The sequence below is a fragment of the Macaca mulatta genome, chromosome X (assembly GCF_049350105.2).
Source record: "Macaca mulatta isolate MMU2019108-1 chromosome X, T2T-MMU8v2.0, whole genome shotgun sequence".
In the NCBI taxonomy this organism is placed as follows: domain Eukaryota; kingdom Metazoa; phylum Chordata; class Mammalia; order Primates; family Cercopithecidae; genus Macaca; species Macaca mulatta.
The window spans coordinates 145,000,514-145,022,276 of record NC_133426.1 but is presented as its reverse complement, the minus strand read 5'-3'; the positions used below and the strand labels follow the sequence as shown (position 1 = coordinate 145,022,276).

At 37.1% G+C, this 21,763-nt stretch overlaps 1 protein-coding gene across 4 annotated transcripts in view; it reads left to right on the top strand.

The window, feature by feature from the left end:
- The window catches only part of FGF13 (fibroblast growth factor 13), a 607,550-nt gene extending 605,503 nt beyond the window's left edge, over positions 1 to 2,047 (top strand). For all 4 annotated transcript variants that reach the window (XM_015128297.3, XM_028841663.2, XM_015128298.3 and 1 more), the window contains 1 exon segment: positions 652 to 2,047. In XM_015128297.3, coding sequence (XP_014983783.1) covers positions 652 to 788 — 137 coding nt within the window. In that variant the 3' untranslated portion in view covers positions 789 to 2,047.
- The last annotated feature ends 19,716 nt before the right edge of the window (positions 2,048 to 21,763 follow it).

The following is a 21,763-nucleotide window of genomic DNA, read 5'->3' as shown; positions in this document are numbered from 1 at the left end:
ATAATAAATTTTACCATTTAATAGACCAAGAATTATCCAATACTTAGGCTCTTAAAGTGTTTCATTTTAAAGTATGATAGAAATCAGTGTTTTAAAATATTTTCCATTTTAATATTTGCCTTGCACAGTATGCTATAGATCATATTTAAACTTCTAAGAGGTTTATTAAATGCATTTTTTATTAATCCTCTCTTACATAACCATATGTCATTGAAGTTGGGCATTAAAATTCTTTCCACACTACTACACCAAGGCTAGATTTCTGCTTAATCTGATCCTGTCCACTCTCTACTGAGTCCTTGAAAGCAGTATTTTTCATGTCTGGCTTAAGGCACAGAAGCCTAGTAACCAAAAGAAAAGTTGAGGACCAGTGCGGTGTGCCCATTTTTTTAATGTATTTTTTTTCTCTTTTTCCTTTTCTGAATTTAATTTATAATTGACATAAAAATTGTATATATTTATTATGAACAAGATATTTTAAAATATGTATACATTGTGGAATAGCTAAATCAAGCTAATTAACATATGCATTACCTCACATACTTGTCATTTAGGTGTGTAGAACAGAACACCTACCAGCTATTCTTAGAAATTTTCACAATTGGTATGCCCATTTGAAGGCCTTTTACACGATCTTTGTGTGCTTTTCAGTGGCCATGTACAAGGAGCCATCACTGCACGACCTCACGGAGTTCTCCCGATCTGGAAGCGGGACCCCAACCAAGAGCAGAAGTGTCTCTGGCGTGCTGAACGGAGGCAAATCCATGAGCCACAATGAATCAACGTAGCCAGTGAGGGCAAAAGAAGGGCTCTGTAACAGAACCTTACCTCCAGGTGCTGTTGAATTCTTCTAGCAGTCCTTCACCCAAAAGTTCAAATTTGTCAGTGACATTTACCAAACAAACAGGCAGAGTTCACTATTCTATCTGCCATTAGACCTTCTTATCATCCATACTAAAGCCCCATTATTTAGATTGAGCTTGTGCAAAAGAATGCCAAGCATTTCAGTGAACTAAATCTGGGAGAAGGACTGCCAAATTTTCTCATGATCTCACCTGTACTTTGGGGATGATAATCCAAAAAGATTTCACAGCACTAATGCTGATCAAAATTTGCTCTCCCACCAAGAAAATTTCAAAGACCACAATTGTTCTTCAAAAACAAACAAAACATAACATAACCAAATTAACTGCTTAAATGTTTTGTCGGGGCAAACAAAATTATGTGAATTGTGTTGTTTTCTTGGCTTGATGTTTTCTATCTACGCTTGATTCACATGTACTCTTTTCTTTGGCATAGTGCAACTTTATGATTTCTGAAATTCAATGGTTCTATTGACTTTTTGCGTCACTTAATCCAAATCAACCAAATTCAGGGTTGAATCTGAATTGGCTTCTCAGGCTCAAGGTAACAGTGTTCTTGTGATTTTACCAATTTTTTTTCTTTTCTTTTTTGTGGTATTCTGGTCAAGTTATTGTGCTGTACTTTGTGCGTAGAAATTGAGTTGTATTGTCAACCCCAGTCAGTAAAGATATCTTCAAAAAATTATCCTCAAGTGTAGATTTCTCTTAATTCCATTTGTGTATCATGTTAAACTATTGTTGTGGCTTCTTGTGTAAAGACAGGAACTGTGGAACTGTGATGCTGTCTTTTGTGTTGTTAAAACAAGAAATGTCTTACCTGTATATGTATGAGTCCTCCTGTCATTGTATTTGGCATATGAATATTGTGTACAAGGAATTGTTAAGACTGGTTTTCCCTCAACAACATATATTATACTTGCTACTGGAAAAGTGTTTAAGACTTAGCTAGGTTTCCATTTAGATCTTCATATCTGTTGCATGGAAGAAAGTTGGGTTCTTGGCATAGAGTTGCATGATATGTAAGATTTGTGCATTAATAATTGTTAAAAATCTGTGTTCCAAAAGTGGACATAGCATGTACAGGCAGTTTTCTGTCCTGTGCACAAAAAGTTTAAAAAAGTTGTTTAATATTTGTTGTTGTATACCCAAATACGCACCGAATAAACTCTTTATATTCATTCAAAGAATCATCTTCCAACATGTATTTATTGAGTGTCCATTATGTGCCAGTAACTGAAGTAGCATCTGGAGGTAAACATTGTATAATGTAGCTAAGGTCACTGTCCTCAGATAATCTACAGTCTAGAGATTCATATTAACAGGAACACCTTAAAATGTGTTTATTTCACTAGTTACTGTACCTGGACTTCAGATTGGTACAAAGGAAATCACGTTCCTATTCAGTGGTCAAATTGTACAAATGAGACCTTTGTGCTAGTATTTTCTCTGCCACTCACAGTGTCATTTCCCGTCTCTGTTGCTTATTTCTCTCCTCTCTAGAGGGAATATACAGGACTAAATATCTAGTATCCTTTCTACCTTTGAGAACTGAAGGAAAATGTAAAATTTTTTTAATGTTGATGACTTTTCTCTAGCTCCCCAAAGCTGCATTGTCTGGCAATGAACACTTTGAAAACAGTCAATGCAGATGGTCCCTGACTTACAATAGTTCAACTTACATTTTTGGGGGCTTTACAGTGGTACAGAAGCAATAGGCATTTAGTAGAACTCATACTTTAGGCACCCATACAACCATTTTGCTTTTTATTTCCAGTACAATATTCAATAAATGACAGGAGATATTCAGCACTTTATTACAAAATGTGCTTTGTAGTACACGATTTTGTCCAACTGCAAGCTAATATAAGCGTTCTAAGCACATTTAAAGTAGGCTAGACTAAGCTATGATGTTTGCTAGGTTAGGTGTATTAAATGCATTTTCAACTTCAGATGGGTTTATTGGTATGTGAGCCCAGTAAAGGAACATCTGTATATGGAGGGAAGAATTGTGAAATACATAAAATGTAACTGACTAGTGTTTTTCAGAGCATCTGCAAATAAAATTACTGGGGCTCCAAACAGCCTGCTTTTGCAAGGAGGGGAGACTCCTCTTTTCTAGGATGTTTGGACTAGATTCAGCATGAGCTCCTACCCCTGCCCACCCCAGCCCAGTCTAGTCACCTTGTGATTTCATCGTAAGTCCTCCTCATCCTGCTTCATCCTGCCTGAGCTCTAAAGCACACCTACATGAGGTAAGCCCACCTGCCTTTTTTAAATGCAGGAGCCTTTGTACCATGTTTTAAAAATCAGGAGACTCTCGCTCAACCACCTCTCCCTGTTAACTCTTACTAATTTTTAATCAGTAGGGAAAATTGTGCATCGTCTCCCTCTTTCTCTAAGAACTTTAACGTTGGGTCATTGACTGCTTCGGTTGCTGGTCTTCCTTTTTTTATTGCTCAGAAATAGTGTAGGTCTGCTGGTAATAAGCAAATGAACACTATGGGGGTCTCAGGGATGCCCGCATTAATAGGATAGAGTCAAAATGCCCAGGGAGAATCGTTTCCCGCCAGCATTCTTTTTGAGCTGCCTTAAAGTTGTTTTAAACAGACGGTGGTGTTAAAATAAATTAATAAGTAAATAAATAGTGCTCAAATAAACCTTCCCACAAGTGATGATATCAATACTTTCACACATCTTCATTACACACACACACATACGCACACACCCTTTCCCACCCCACCCCCTCACGCACATCTTTTAGTAGCATTCCTCCTGGCAGAAAATACTAGTCTTGCCGCCTAACTGATGAAAGCAAAAAAAAAAAGACTCTTTAGTCAAATAGTTGTGGGAAACACTTCAAATACTATTGGGTCTCAGATATTAGCTCACATCAGAATCACCTGGAAGGCTTATAAGACTCAGATCACCGGACTTCACCTTCAGAGTTTCTGACTGAGTGAGTCTTGTGTGGGCCCAAAACTTGCCTTTTCTTTTTTTTTTTTTTTTTAATTATTATTATTATTATACTTTAAGTTCTAGGGTACATGTGCATAATGTGCAGGTTTGTTACATATGTATACTTGTGCCATGTTGCTGTGCTGCACCCATCAACTCGTCAGCACCCATCAACTCGTCATTTACATCAGGTATAACTCCCAATGCAATCCCTCCCCTCTCCCCCCTCCCCCCTCCCCATGATAGGCCCCGGTGTATGATGTTCCCCTTCCCGAGTCCAAGTGATCTCATTGTTCACTTCCCACCTATGAGTGAGAACATGCGGTGTTTGCTTTTCTGTTCTTGTGATAGTTTGCTAAGAATGATGGTTTCCAGCTGCATCCATGTCCCTACAAAGGACACAAACTCATCCTTTTTGATGGCTGCATAGTATTCCATGGTGTATATGTGCCACATTTTCTTAATCCAGTCTGTCACTGATGGACATTTGGGTTGATTCCAAGTCTTTGCTATTGTGAATAGTGCCACAATAAACATACGTGTGCATGTGTCTTTATAGCAGCATGATTTATAATCCTTTGGGTATATACCCAGTAATGGGATGGCTGGGTCATTCTGGCAAGTTTCCGGGTGATACTGAGGCTGCTGGTCCTCGGGACTTTGAGAACCACTGCTATTAGTTCGTTCTCATGCTACTATAAAGATAATACCTGAGACTGGGTAATTTATAAAGGAAAGAGGTTTAATTGACTCACAGTTCTGCATCGCTGGGAGGGCCTCAGGAAACTTACAGTCATGGCAGAAGATGAAGGGGAAGCATGAAGGATCTTTTTCACATGGCAGCAGGAGAGAGAATGGGAAAGCGCCACTTACCAAACAATCACGTTCAGTGAGAACTCCCTCACTATCATGAGACAGCATGGTGAAACTGCCCCGAGGATCCAGTCACCTCCCACCAGCTCCCTCCCTCAACACATTGGGATTACAGTTCTAATGAGGTTTAGGTGGGGACACAGAGCCAAACCATATCACACTGGCATACACTATTCCCTTCTTCAGGATTAGTGTGAATCAGCAGATTAATTTCTGAAAAGTCTTGTGTTAAAGAAATCTGTTTGACTTTTACAAATGCTGAGACAAACTTATTTGGCCACAAAGCCACATTTTCATGGAGCGTCTATTAACATAGCAGTCGAGGAGTCGTCCTCAAGCTTTTTATGGGTACCTGAATCATCTGTGATGTTTTGTATGCTTCTTTTGCTTTAGGCTTGGCCTGGGAATCTCCTGAATCTGATACCTACTGTTCTATACCATAGCACTTAATGTCGGTGTTCTATCGCATAACACTTAATGTCAGTTTTCCACCCCATCTGTGAATGTATATTCAATCATTACACTGTATTTAGGCGGAGGTTGAATATGGAAAAGAAAACAACACTTTCTTCAGGCTTTTTGCAAGTTTTTCAAAGCAAAACAGGCTTCAATTCCCCCTCCCCAGAGTTTGTTTGTACCCGAAGAGAACACAGGCTCATTGCCACGGAATCTTTAAAGGACTGAGAGGGAAGTGATTTGTGGCACTTCTCCCCTCCCTAACCAGTATATTTGTTCCAGTTTTAAGCCAGTCAAGCTCACTGAAGAGTTTTTCAAAGACCTCAGCTACATGGATTTAACTTTTCCAAGCATCTGTTGTCCAAATGAACGTGTGAGGGAAAATGAATATCTCTTCATCTGCATCAACTGACCATAACTATTCTGTGGATAAGGGGTGGTGGGATCAGAACTGATAACCATTTTCAACAAATTTCATACGAATGTGTCTTAGAAGCCTCATTTAGATGAGATACCATTCATGGGTAAAATTGAAATGTGCCTTCACTGGCAGAGTCTTTAAACAGCAATCTCTTCAAGACAATCTACACTTTTTTCTATTGTTTCTGAAAATCCTTTCAACCTCTATTCAAAGCCCTTTTTGCGCTTTAGAAATTGATTACAGCGGGACTCTAATTGCCAGTACAAAAATCTGTACGGGGATATGGCAGTGGTATAATAGATGACCATTTCCAATTATAAAACAATTAGCAAAGTATAGCTAGGTCAGGCCACTAGTACCCTTCAAATTCTTAACCATATTTACAAAGACAACTTTTCGTAAGTTTTATTGCTCTGTCCACAAAGATGTGGTCTCATGGTTTCACACAATTGAGAATGCTATAAGTAGTAGTATACTCAAAAGAACATGCCTCTAATTCTGGACTGCTCTTTATCTCCAAGAAACAGAGAGAGAGAGAGAATGAAAAAAATCCCAGCTTGGAGGAATTTTGGAAGTTACTCTTTCGTGAACCATCACATATTCTGGGCCTTTTTAATCTTTAAACACTGTGTTACTATTAGAGGTTGGTTTGAATTTGTTGCATAGAGAACGATAATCTCTCAAATCAATGAACCCTTTTGCTAATATCACATGCATGAGTACAAGTATCTTATATTTCTCATCACATTTACCATAATAAAGAATGCAGACAAGTATAATATATGACATCATTTTGGGGATTTTCCAATTGCTATGTGGGCATACTGGAAGAAGTTTGTAACAGTTGCAATTCTGTCACAATGCAGGAAGTCTTTCTAGAACACACAATGTGGATGATTTTCAGTTTTAGAATTGTAAACTAATTAACCAAATGTCAATTCAGTTTCTCATTTTCTATTAGTTTTTGTTACAAACACTGCCTCTCTATTTCTGTTTTGTACAAACACTTCACACACACACACACACACACACACACACACACACACACATACACACACACAGGCACACACATAGATGTACCTCTAAAAGAACTCAGAGGTGCTGTCTTCCTCTGGGAGGATGATCATATGTCTATTCAGTTGGGAGAATGGAGCAGTCAAGTTCAAAAATCCATGGCTCTCTGGCTTCAGAAGCTATCCTTTCAGCCATGACACTTGCGTACACTAAATAGTATTGCCCAGGTTTGCCCTGCAACATGTTAGCATATCTGCATATTTTGTACTCTAATAATGTGTATGCTCTTAATAATTTGTTTTTAATGCTGTGTAAAGGTAGTAATTAGAGTAAGAGAAATGTATGGGACAATGATTGAGTAAAAATTCAGCTCCTTTGGGTCAATCACTCAGCTTGTTGGCACAGTAGATATTTAATACCTTAAATACTGTCAGTGCTGCACAGCGCATTACTGAGGCCTAGATAAAGCATTCACACAAAGATAAATTGATTGAAACTGCATCAATTTTGTAGAAAAAGATATTCTGGGGTTTAGTAACAGAGAATTTTTCTTTCCTTACTGGGATTAATACAATTGAAAGTATTCAGTTTTATGTTCTTCACATATGGAAACCACTCTGTCACTAATACCCTGGGACAAACTGGATGATTACAATCCAAGTGTTATTTTCTTCTTCAAAACTTTCAAAACCAGAATGAATTAGTTCTCCAAGTCTGGCTATACTATAGTTTTCTTCTTAATGTAAAACAGCTGAATAAAACAGCTTGAAAAATGTTTGACTTTCATGAGTCTTAAGGACGTTTCAAAATACACCACCAATATATTTACCAACATATTTAGTGCCAGATATACACAAAACAAACACTATCCTATTGTTTGTGTGTGCGTGTGTGTGTGTGTGTGTGTGTGTGTGAAGCAGGACACTAAATAATGAAGTCATGTTGCTATTCTTAGGGAAGTTTCGGTAAAGAGAGCTTCAAAGTTCCTTGGAGTCACCTGCAAGGCTAACTGTACTAAAGCCGAATTTGCATGATCTTCTTTCTACAAACTCAGTGTAGAGTGGTAGACAGACATGCAAGCATCACACTTAGATTATAATAAATGCGGTAATATAAAAAACAAAATGGAGGAAAAGTTTTTGTTAGGGAAATTTAAACATTTTCAAGGAAGAGTTAATTTTTCAGTGGAGTCTTAAAAGATGAGTAGGAATTCAACAGCCAGAAAGGAAGTGTAGACGTTCAATGTCAAATAAAACAAAACAGAACAGAATAGTATAAGTGAAGGCATAGAGCTTCACATGAAAGGCACATGAAATAGCACTGGGTATCTCAAAAATACTAATTAGCCTAGTGTTGCTGGACAATGAGGGACAGAGCCCCTGGTATGCAAGTGATGTCTGGGAAAGGAACAATCTTTCTATAATGCCTCATTCCATCATACCTCATTACCAGAAAGAGATTATGAGCCACTTGGGTCTGTATTATTTGAGCATCTCTGTAATGGAGTTGCTCTATATGTTTTGTAGAAACCTAATGAGTAAATTATTCTCATCAGTAGACAAAATGAAAGAAAATGGACTATGAGCAAAGTGTGATTCACAACCTTGCCTATTAGGCTATAGAAGATTGCCCAACTAATTCCTCCTTTTCTTCTATTGAACAATCCGTATTTTGCATGCTCAAAAAGGAATTCCTCAGGTTATAAGGGTAGTTTGACCGGTACAATCATATAAAAAAAAATCAGCAAAATTATGTTCTAACAACATCTTCCCATCTAACGTGCACATTTTATTTTTTTAAGGTAACATAATTACTATGAACAACCTAAATGGTATATAAAGGTGAAAAATTAAAATAATTCTTTTTCACAGCTCCACGTTACCTCAACCCTAGACCCTGGTAACCACCATTCAACTCTCTGTTTCCGTTAGTTCAGCTTTTTAAGATTCAATGATGTCGTAGTATTTTTTCTTTTTGCATCTGGCTTTTTCACTTAGTTTGCTTATTTCAAAATGCTCTGAAGTTTCATCCATGTTTATGTAAATGGAAAGAGTTCCCTCTTTATATGGCTAAGATATATATATATATATGTAAAATCTTCTTTCTTCATTCATCTGTCCATGGGCACTTAGGTTGTTCCATAACTTATCTATTGTGAATAATGGTGCAATGAGAGTGCATACTGATTTCATTTCCTTTGGATATATAACCAGAAGTGGGAATGCTGGATCATATAGTACTTCTGTTTTTACTTTTATGAGGATCTCCGTACTGTTTTACATAATGGCTATACTAATTTACATTCCCATAAACAGTGTACAAGAATACCTCCTTACCAACACTTATTATCTTTTAACCTTTGGATAATATTATTCCTATTAATAACATGTGTGAGGTGATATTACATTGTGGTTTTGACTTGCATTTCCCTTACGATTAATGATGTTAAGTACCTTTTCAGATATATGTTGGCCATTTGTATGTCTTCCTTGGAGAGATGTCTATTCAGCTCCTTGGTCCATTTTTCAAAATACGGTTATTTGTATTTTGCTATTGAGTTGTATGAGTTCCTTATATACTTTGGATATTAACCCCTTGTGAGAAATATGGTTTGCAACTATTTTCTCCTATTCCACAGGTTGCCTTTTCATTTTGTCGATTGCTTCCTTTGCTGGGCAGATACTTTTTAAAATTTTATTTAGTTTTTGAAACAGGGTCTCACTCTCTCACCCAGGCTGGAGTGCAATGGCATGATCATGGCTCACCACAGCCTTGACCTCCGCAGGATCAGGTGATCCTCCCACCTCAGTTTTTGTATTTTTAGTAGAGATAGAGTTTCACCATGTTGCCCAGGCTGGTCTCAAATTCCTGGGCTTGAGCCATCTTGCCCGCCTTGGGACCTCCCAAAGCATTAGGATTAGAAGTATGGGCCACCATTGGCTTTGAAACTTTTTAATTTAATGTAGTCTGACTTGTTTATTTTTACTTTGTTGCATGTGCTTTTGGTGTTACAGCCAAAAGAAGTTACTGCGAAGACCAATGTCAGAGACCTTATTTCTTATTCTAGTAATTTTACAGTTTTAGGTCTTATGTTTAAGCTTTTAATAGATTTTGAGTTGATTTTTGTGTATGGTATAGGATAAGGGTCCAGTTTCATTATTTTGTATTTGGACATTCAATGTTTAAAATACCATTTATTGAATGGACTAGGTTTCCCCCTGATGTATTTTTAGTGCCTTTGCTGAAGATTAGTTGATCATATATGTGTGGGTTTGTTTCTTGGCTTTCTATTCTGTTCCATTGGTCTATGTGTCTGTTTCTATGCAAATACCATACTGTTTTGATTACTATAGCTTTATAACATAATTTGAAATAAGGAAGTGTGATACCTCTAGTTCTAAACTTCTTTCTCAAGATTGTTTTAGATCTTTGGCAACTTATGTGGTTTCATATGGATTTAAGAATTTTTTTTTCTATTTCTGTAAAAATTTATATTAAGGTTTTGATAGGGCTTGCACTGAATCTGTAGATCACTTTGGTTAGTATCGATATTTTCGCAAAATTAATTCTTCCAAACTATGAACACAGGATACTGTTGCATTTATTTCTCTTCTTCAATTACTTTCATCAGTATTTTATAGTTTTTAATGTACAGATTTTTCACCTCCTTGGTTAAATTTATTCCTAAATAAGTTTTCCTTTTTGATGCAATTGCAAATGGGATTGTTTTTCTAATTTATCTTATTTTGTTTGTTTGTTTGTTTTTGAGATGGAGTCTTGCTCTGTCACCCAGGCTGGAGTGCAGTGATGTGATCTTGGCTCACTGCAACCTCTGCCTCCCAAGTTGAAGAGATTCTCTTGCCTCTGCCTCCCGAGTAGCTGGGATTACAGGCACCTGCCACCACGCCCGGCTAATTTTTGTATTTTTAGTAGAGATGGGGTTTCACCATGTTGGCCAGGCTGGTCTCAAACTCCTGACCTCAGGTGATCTGCCTTCCTCAGCCTCCCAAAATGCTGAGATTACAGGCGTGAGCCACTGCACCCAGCCACTAATTTATTTTTTGGATAGTTCATTGTTATTGTACAGAAGCAACTGCTTTATTATGTTGATTTTGTATCAACATTGGTGAATTCCACCCAACATTTGAAGAAAAACTAATATCAATCCTTCTCAAAATCTTCCAAAAAAATGAAGAGAAAGGAGCACTTCCAAACTCATTTTATGAAGCCAGCATTATTCTCATACCATTCCAGACAAGGACACTACAAGAAAAAAAAAAAATTACAGACCCAAATCCCTGTTGAATACAGATGCAAAAATCCATAACAAAACACTAGCTAAAAGAACCTAACATCATACTTGAAGGATCATTCACCATGATCAAGTGGGATTTCACCAATTTCACTTGGGTAGAATTCACCAATGTTGATAAAAAATCAACATAAAAAATCAGTTGTTTCTTCACACAAACAATGAACTATCCAAAAAATAAATTAAGAACACAATCCCATTTGCAATTGCAAAAAAAAAAAAAAAACAACTTAGAAATAAATTTAGCGAAGGAAGTGAAATATCTGTATATTAAAAACTATAAAATATTGATGAAAGTAATTGAAGAAGACAAATGGAACAGAGCCCTTTGTTCATAGATTGGAATAATTTATATTACAGAAATGTTAATACTAAACAAAGTGATCTACAGAGTCAATGCAATCTCTATCAAAATCTTAATAGAATTTTTTACAGAAATAAAGAAATTCTAAAATTCATATGGAACCACATAAGTCCCCAAAAATCTTTACAACTTTACTGAATTTATTTATCACTTCCAACATTTTTAATTTCTGTTGGCGTCATTGGATTTCTGTATTGAAGACCGTGTGATTTGAAACAGAGACCATTTTACTTCTTCCATCCTGATTTGCACGCATTTTATTTCTTTTTCTCGACTTATTGCTCTAAGCAGAACTTCAAGTACCATGTGGAATAGAAGTGGCAAGAGTGAGCATTCTCTTCTTGATGCTGATTTCAGAAGAAAAGCTTACAGCATTTCACTACTGAATATGATGTTAGATGTGAGTTTGTCATATATATGGCCTTTGTTATGTTTAGGGATATTCCTTCTCTACCTAATTTTTTAAAAGTTTTCATCATGAAAGGTTGTTGATTTTTTTCAAATGCTTTTTCTGTATCTGTTGAAATGATCATATGATTATTATCCTTCATTGTCTTATTGTTCATATTTATTGATTTGAGTATGTTGAGCCATCCTTGTATCCCAGGGATAAATCCCACTTGATTATGGTGAATGATCTTTTTCATGTGATGTTAAGTTCTTTTAGCTAGTATTTTGTTGTGGATTTTTGCATCTATATTCAACAGGGATTTGGGACTGTATTCTTTTTTGTCCTTGTAGTGTCCTTGCCTGGCTTTGATTGGAGAATAATGCTGGTTTCATAAAATGAGTTTATAAGTGTTCCTTACTCTTCATTTTTTGGAAGATTTGAGAAGGATTGGTATTAGATTTTCTTTAAATGTTGGGTAGAATTCACCACTAAAGCCATCTGGTTTTGGGCTGGGCTTTGTTAGGAAGTTCTTTTTTAAAAAATTGCTGATTCAATATTCTTTTTCATTATTGGTCTGTACAGATTCTCTATTCATGATTCAGTCTTGCTAGGTTGTGGTATGTTTCTAGAAATTTATCTATTTCCTCTAGATTGCCCAACATGTGTATAATTGTTCATAATAGTCTCTAATGATCATTTATATTTCTATGGTATTGGTTGTAAAGTCTTCTCTTTCATTTCTGATTTTATTTGTGTCTTTTCTCTTTCATTCTTAGTTACTCTAGCTAAAGCCTTGTCTGTTTTTCAGTCTTTTCAAAAAACAACTCAGTTTTATTGCTCTTTTTTATTTTTCTAGTTTCTATTTCACTTTTTTCTGATCTGATATTTACTTCATTCCTTCGTCTGACTTTGGGATTAGTTTATTGTTCTTTTATACTTCCTTGAGGTGTAGGTTGTTCATTTGATTTTGTTTTTCTTAAGGTAGGCATTTATCACTATAAACTTCCTTCTTAGAAACGCCTTTTGCTGCATCTCATATATTGTGGTATATTGTTTTTCCACTTTTGTTTGTCTCAAGTTTTTTAAATTTTTCTTTTGATTTGCCCTTTGATTCTTTGGATATTTAGGAGTGTATTGTTTAATTTCCATATATTTGTAAATTTTATAGTTTTCCTCCCTTTATTGATTGACAGTTTCTTACCATTGTGATCAGAAAAGATATTTGGTATGATTTCATTCTTCTTAATTTTGTTAACACTTGTTTTGTGGCCTAACATTTGATGTATCTTCAAAATGTACCTGTGCAATTACTTGGGAAGAATGTACATTCTGTTGCTTTTGGAGGGAATGTTTTGTATCTGTTAAGTCCATTTGATCTAAAGTGTAGTTCAAGTCAATTCCCTATTGATTTTCTGTCTGGGTGATCTGTCCATTGTTGAAAGCAGGGTACTAAATTCCTCTACTACTATACCATTACAGTCTATATTTCCTGTTCAGATCTATTAATATTTGCTTTATATATTTAGGTGATCCAATGTTGGGTGTCTATATATTCAAAATAGCATCTTGTTGATGAATTGACTCATTTATTATTATATAATGACATTCTTTGTCTCTTGTTATAGTTTGTGATTTTATCTGGTATAGTATAGCTGTCTCTGCTGCTTTCTGGTTTCTGTTTACATGCAATATCTTTTTAATCTCTTCACTTTCAGTTTATATGTGTCCTTGCAGCTAAAGTGACTGTCTTATAGATAGCAAGAACTTAGGTCTTCCTTTTTCATCCATTCAGCCACTCAGTGTCTTTTGATTAGATAATTTAATCTATTTACATTAAAATTAATTATTTATAGGTAAAGACATACTATTGCTATTTTGTTAAATGTTTTTTAGCTGTTTTGTGAGTTTTTTTGTTTCTTTCTTCCTCTCTTGCTGTCTTTCTTTGTGATTGATGATTTTCCTGTAGTACTATGGTTTGATTTGTTTTTTTTTTTAATTTTTATTTTTATTTTAATTCCAGGGTACATGTGCAGGATATGTGGGTTTGTTACATGTGCCATGGTGGTTTGCTGCACCTTCAACCTATCACTGAGGTATTCAGCCAAGTCTGTATTAGCTATTTTTCCTAATTTTTTTTTTTTTTTTTTTTTTTTTTTGAGACGGAGTCTCGCTTTGTGGCCCAGGCTGGAGTGCAGTGGCCGGATCTCAGCTCACTGCAAGCTCCGCCTCTTGGGTTTATGCCATTCTCCTGCCTCAGCCTCCCGAGTAGCTGGGACTACAGTTGCCCGCCACCTCGCCCGGCTAGTTTTTTGTATTTTTTAGTAGAGACGGGGTTTCACCATGTTAGCCAGGATGGTCTTGATCTCCTGACCTCGTGATCCGCCCGTCTTGGCCTCCCAAAGTGCTGGGATTACAGGCTTGAGCCACCGCGCCCGGCCTATTTTTCCTAATATTATCTCTTCCCACACCCCACCTCTCTTGACAGGCCCCAGTGTGTGTTGTTCCCCTCCCTGTGTCCATGCATTCTCATTGTTCAGCTCTCACTTATAAGTGAGAATATGCAGTGTTTGGTTTTCTGTTCCTGCATTAGCTTGCTAAGAATAATGGCTTCTAGTGCCATCTGTGTCCCTGCAAATGACATGATCTCATTCCTTTTTATGGCTGCATAGTATCCCATGGTATATATATGCCACATTTTCTTTATCCACTCTATCATTGATGGACATTTGGGTAGGCTCCATGTCTTTGCTCGTTTGAACAGTGCTACAATGAACATACGTGTGCATGTATCTTTGTAATAGAATGATTTATATTCCTTTGGGTATATACCTAGTAATGGGATTGCTGGGTCAAATGCTATTTCTGGGTTCTAGATCTCAGAGAAATCACCACACTGTCTTCCACAGTGTTTGAACTAATTTGCTTTCCCACCAACAGTGTAAAAGTGTTCCTATTTCTCTGCAACCTTGCCAGCATCTGTCATTTTTTGACTTTTTAATAATCACCATTGTGACTGGCATGAGATGGTATCTCCTCGTGGTTTTGATTTGCATTTCTTTAATGATCAGTGATGTTGAACTTTTTTTCATATGTTTGTTGACCTCATGAATGTCTTTTTTTGAGAAGTGTCTGTTCATGTCCTTTGCTCGCTTCTTGATGTTTTGTTTGTTTGTTTTTTTTTCTTGTATATTTGCTTAAATTCCTGGTAGATTCTGGATATTAGACCTTTGTCAGATGGATAGATTGCAAAATTTTTCTCCCACTCTGTAGGTTGCATGTTCACTCTGATAGTTTCTTTCTTTTTTTTAATATTATACTTGAAGTTCTGGAGTACATGTGCAAAATGTGCAGGTTTGTTACATAGGTATACACGTGTCATGGTGGTTTGCTGCACCCATCAACCTGTCATCTATATTAGGTATTTCTCCTAATGCTTTGACTTCACTATTTATTTCATTTGATTGAGTATCCTGTGGATGTTTTTCTGTTACATTTTTTATTTTATTCATTGTATTCTTCAGCTTCAGAATTTGTTTGTTTGTTTGTTTTTCACAGTTTCTATCTCTTTGTTGAACTTATCATTTTGGTCATGCATTGTTTTCCTGATTCTACTGACTTCTCTGTCTGTATTCTCATGTAGCAACCAAAGCTTATTTAAAACAATTATTTTTAATATTTTGTCAGGAAATTTGTAGATCTCCATTTTTTTGTTGGCAACTGGAAAATTATTGAGTTTCTTTGGTGGTATTATATTTGTGTTGTTTTTGGCAGGTGTTCCTTGAAATCTCGTGTTGCCATGTTCACATCTGAAGAAGTAGTCACCTCCTTCAGTCTATACTGCCTGGCTTCAGAAGAGAAACAGTTATACCAGTTAGCCTGACTGGGGATACTAAGACTCTTGCACATCCTTTCTGTAGATGTGTCACTCAACCTCTTTTTGAGAAATTTTAAGATTATCTGTATTTTCTTAATTTCACAAAACCAAACCAAACCAAATTCTGAGTTTCCCATTTGTTTTCTCTAATATGGTGCCCTAAAGTGTTCAAGTTCGTGTGCCTTCTCCCATTCCCACAGAGTCAAGCTGCCTGCCTCTGCATGCTCACAAGTTCACACTCACTGTCAGGGTTTGGGCCATGTGCAGGGAGCAAGCCAAGGTAGAGGAGGGAGGGAGACATGCAAAGTTTCAGGAGCACCCATGTGTCAGTTTCGGGGGTCTACAGTTCAGGCATCCCAAGCCACTAGTGGGTCTCCTGATGGAGTCTATGAAATTGTTAGTAGCATATGTGTCCCTTTGTTGAATTCAGTCTCTGGTTGCTATGAGTTCCTACCTCTATTCTCTGCTCACAGCCTCTCAGTCACTCAGCCACGATGATTCCCTCAGTATTCTGAGTGGGGAGAGAAAGAAGTAGGCCTCTTGATCAGTGTCCCATATGGCTGGGAAAGCCAGGCATTCATTTACTACACTCTCCCTTTCACCCATTGGAGAAATATGGGTCAAAGGTATATCTCTTGGCATTGAGTTATGTTAGCTTGAGAGAGGGATGACATAAGTAGTGAAACTATTTTATGGTTCTTTTCAATGTGCCTATTCTCATAATTGTTTTGCTCCATCTGTGAGCTGGACTATCAGACTCCCACAAAGGTACTCTCATACTTGAATGGTTGTCAAAATTGTAGATAGTGGGGAAATGACAGGAGAAAATTCCTATTCTGCCATCTTGCTGACATCACCCCAACATCTAAAATGCAAGCTTTAATTATTTTTTTCCTTGAATAAAGTTTATTTTGGAATTGTTGAATTTTGCAAAATAATTTAAAATATTCTCTCTTTTTTTTTTCTCTCTCTCTCTCTGGGGTTGAGGTCTCACTCTGTCACCCAAGATGGATTACAGTGGCACAATCGCTGCTCACTGCAGCCTCAAATTTCTTGGTTCAAGTGATCCTCCCACTTCAGCCTCGCAAGTAGCTGGGACTACAAGGCATGTGTCACCATGCCCAGCTAATATTTTTAAATTATTTTTAGAGATGGGGTCTCATTATGTTGCCCAGGTGGATCTTGAACTCCTGGCTTCATGTGGTCCTCCCACCTCCTCCTCCCAAGTCACGAGGATTCCAATTGTGAGTCACTGTGCCCAGCTATCCCCCCCTTCTCTTTTTCTCTCACACACGTGTGCATGCACAGACACACACACATCTTATGTTCATTCTCTTTACCATGATGATCCTTGGTTCTTTCAAACAGCTTCTTTCGGTTTACCTTACAATTTAACTCAACACAAATTTTAAAAAACCTATAGTTACAATTTAATTTGGCTTCGTCCACACCTCTAACCAATTTGATACAATCTCCAAGTTAAGGTTACAAGTTAGTTGATTATATTCATTTCCAATTATTTCACCCAACATTTCATTATGAAAATGTTCAATCAAACACACTGAAAATGTAAGGAATTATAGTCATATACAAACTTTTTTATGTTTCTTTTTACACAAATATATGCATCAATTAATGCTCTTATCTATAAAATAATTTTTTTTTCCATTTCAAAATAAGTTACAGACATCAATACACTTCATCTTTAAACTCTTTATCATGCATATCAGGAGGTAGAGTTTAATATTTCTATACTTCTTTGGGGGATAAATGGAGCTAAAATTATATACTGTATCATGTACAAACCTGTTAGGTATACCAATTCATGTGTACTGACAAATGCGTACTCATGTAACAGAAACTCCTTTCAAGATATAGAATATTCCTTTCCAAATATTAATCAGCAAGACAATGGGGAAAATGTCTCTAGGGCATGTCAGAGACCTTCACTGCAGCCTTTCCCATTACAGGCCAGGAGGCCTTGAAGGAAAAAAATGGTTTAGTGGGTCAGGCCGCAGGCTCCCCCTTACTCTTTGCAGCCTTGAGACATGGTGCCCTGTGTCCCAGCTGCTTCAGCTTCAGCTGTGGCTAAAAGGGGCCAACATACAGCTCAGGCCATTGTTTCAGAATGTGCAAGCCCCAAGCTTTGACAGTTTACACATGGTGTTGGGCTTGCAGGTGCGCAGAGTCAAGAATTGAGGTTTGGGAACCTCTGCCTAGATTTCAGAGGATGTATGGAAATGCCTGGATGTCCAGGCAGAAGTCTGCTGCAGAGGTGGAGCTCTCAGGGAGAACCTCTGCTAGGTCAGTGCAGAAGGGAAATGTGGGGTTGGAGCTCCCACACAGAGTCTTCATCGGGGCATTGTGTAGTGGAGCTCTGAGAAGAGAGCCATAGTGCTCCAGACCCCAGACTGGTAGATATACCAATAGCTTGCACCATGCACCTGGAAAAGCCACAGGCACTTAACACCTGCCCATGAAAAGAGCTGTGAGGGTGGCTGTATCCTGCAAAGCCACAGGGGAAGAGCTGCCCAAGGCTGTGGGAGCCCACCTCTTGCTTTATTGTGACCTGGATAGATGTGAGACATGGAGTCTAAGGAGATCATTTTGGAACTTTAAGCTTTAACAGCTGCCCTATTGGATTTTGGACTTGCATGGGCCTATAGCTTTGTTTTGGCCAACTTCTCCCATTTGGAATGGGTGTTTTTACTCAATGCCTATACCCCCATTGTATCTTGGAAATAACTAACTTGCTTTCGATTTTACAGGCTCATAGGTGGAAGGGACTTGCTTTGTCTCAGATGAGACTTTGGATTTGAACTTCTGGGTTAATGTTGGAATGAGTTAATACTTTGGGGGACTATTGGAAGGGCATGATTGTGTTTTGAAATGTGAGCACATGAGATTTGGGAGGGGCCAGGGGCAGAATGATATGGTTTGGCTCTGTATCCCCACCCATATCTCACCTTGAATTGTAATAATCCCCATGTGTCAAGGGCAGGACAACGTGGAGGATTGAATTATGGGGGTGATTTCCCTCATGCTGTTCTCATGATAGTGATCTATAACAAGATTCAATGGTTTTATAAGCATCTGGCATTTCCCCTGCTGGCACTCATTCTCTCTCCTGCCACCTTGTGAAGAGGGGCCTTCCACCATGATTGTAAGTCTCCTGAGGCTTCCAAAGCCATGCAGAACTGTGAGTCAGTTAAAACTCTTTTCTTTATAAATTACCCAGTCTTGAGTATTTCTTTATAGCAGCATGAGAATGAACTAATACACAGGGTAAAAATTTAAAAACAAACACACAAATGCAAGTAAACAAGCCAATATTTCAACTGTTCCCATTGCATTATCCTTATTCTTTATCTATGGTACCAGAAAATAGTACATCTGAAACAAATTTTTTCTGCCAGGATATACTCTCAAGTGGGTCCACTGGAGTTTCTTTCAGTTTCCCAAATGCTAGATATGACTCTTCCCTATACCTTATCTTCATATGAAGAAGGCTATGAGAATATATTAATAATTGAATATAATAACACTACTATAGGAATAAGTATGTGTCTATTCCAATTGATTTTCTAAAAACTTTTATTTTGAAATATTTATAGATTCAAAGGAAGATGCAAGAGTACAGGGAAGTGCGATATGCCCTTTATCTAGTTCCTCTAGTGGTAGCAACTTACATAACTACAGTATCATATTTAAACCAAGAAATTGACATCTGTATAATCCACAGACCTTACTCAGACTTCACTAATGTTACATACACTAATTTGTGTGTGTATGTGTGTGCGTGTGTGTATGTGTAGGTCTATGTAATTTTACCACATGTGTATATTTCGGTAACCACCACAATAATCAAGATATGGAACTGTTCCATCACCACTAAGATCCCTTGTGCTATTCTTTTATAAACATCTCCCTGTCATCCTTTTTCATCCATAAAAGCTGGTAAACACTAATCCGTTCTTCATCCTTATAATTTTATTATTTCAGGAATGTTATATAAATCTTATCATACAGTATATAACGCATAGAGATTGGCTTTTGTCACTCAGCACAATTCCCTTGAGATGCATCCAAACTGTTGTGTATATCAGTAATACAATATGTTTAATTTCTGTGTAGTATTCCATGGTAGAGATGTGCCATAGTTTAACTATTCACCTGTTGAACAACATTTATGTTCTTTCTAGTTCTGGGCTATTACAAATAAAGTTGTTATGAATATTAATGTATAAGGTTTTCTGTGATCATTGGCTTTCATTTCTCTAAGATAAATTAATAAGCATTTCTGAGTTATATAATAGTCACATATTCAGTTTTGTAATATATTGCCAAACTGTTTTTAAAGTAGCTATATTTTTCATGTGTTTATTTTCAATACATGTATTCTATTTTACAAAATGATTATTGATGAATTTTCTCTATATTCTATTGGATTTTTTAAGAAATTGTCATTGAGTTTTCAGTTTGCTATATAGTCTAGTTATGAATCACTTGTCAGAGGTGTAGTTTGCACATTTTCTTCCAGTGGTTAATTACTAAAATGGCAGTGTAAGAACTTCTGAAAACCCTTTCCCCCATGAAAGCAATAAGAATACAGGTGAAAATTCTAAATTAACTTGTTCATTACTCTGGAAATTAATTAAAAACTTGTAAGAATTTGAGAAGTCTTAATTTTTGAAAATTTTCTGGATATAGGCAAGAACAGTGAAATTTGTGACATTTTAACTTACCATATTTCCATATTCTTTTACTCAACTCTGCAATATTCTCAAAAGCCAAGTGCCCTACAATTATAGTGGTGTAAAAACAGCAGTCTGGCAGCCATCAAAAGTGGAAGAAGGCCATTAAGGGTGTCTGCCAGCTCCATCCCCACAGAATGGCATCAGGGACCTGTCTGGCAGTTCTCTAAATATCTCAACCTATAGAACTTGTCTTTGTTTCACCTGATTCAACCTCGTTCAGTGTGAACAGGCTTTTGTTGAAATCAATCCGTGGCAATTGTTCAACATTGCAGCTGCTTGAGGTGTCAACTACGGTTAGGACAAACATGAAGTTGACTAGAAAATGTAAAAGGAAAAGCTAGGGAATGAGATATCCATAGGAGGATTTTAAAAGTTTCAACATATTCTTGGGAATTTTAGAAGGATGCAAGTATGGGCAGGGCTATGTGCATACCTAGGGATACACTAATTTTTCATTTGTGCATACACTAATTTCTCATATGTGTCTAATCTAATATATGTCCAATCATTAGCTGGCCACTAAGCTAACTGAGCAGAGACTAGTGACCATACACATCAAATAATACATACTTTACAGAAATAGTTCAAGAAAGTCATTAATAAAACTGCAGCAACAAAAGTAAACAGAAAAACACCAAAAAACTTTAGGAATGGGGAAAAATCTGATTTTCAGAATTTTCACATTATATTATTTAAATGTTCAGTTTCAACAACAAAACAATTGAGATATGCAAGGAAACTGGAAACTATGGCCCATACCTGAGGAAAAAGCAGTCAATAGAAACTATCCCTGAAGAAGAGCTATCAGAAATTTGTTTAGCATAATTGCTATTTCAGCATCCATTTTTAGGCCTGGCATAAGTTGCTCAAAACCTAGTCATACTCTGACCTGTTTGGCCTAGTTAAAACTTCCTCTCTCTGTGTTTTTGATATAGCCTGATTGTTCCTCATCTTGCTTACTCAAAACCTAACACATCCCATAGCTGCTGACCATAAGAAAACCTATTGATCAACACCAGAGTCACGTGAATAATTTTCCCGCTTCAGACATGTTTTCTTTAGCCATTCCACAGTCCCTGTGGGAGAGCCTAAGGGATAACACCCATGAGCCTTAATAAAGGCATAGTCCCACAAGTCCCCCTAGTCTGTCACCCCTCACCTACTAGTTGAGCACTTTGTTGCCTTCAGGCTTTCTGTGTTCCCTCATGGGTACACCTCTTCTCCTATAGATCTGAGAGTTTAAAAATGCTTCTGTTATTTCATGTGTTGTGTTGTGCTGCCTCCTATGTTTTTCACCTGATTGACAAAAGCAAACTCTACTTTCCTCTCAGTGAGGCTCTTTTAGAGAATGGCTATCCTGGTAGAAATGAACTGTACACAGGTCAAACAAAAGCAATAAGGGTGTCTGCCATTATAAACAAGTTTCCTGCGAAAAAGATACCTTCTATGTGGGTTGGACATTTAGGCATTAGGCTGTCTTCCA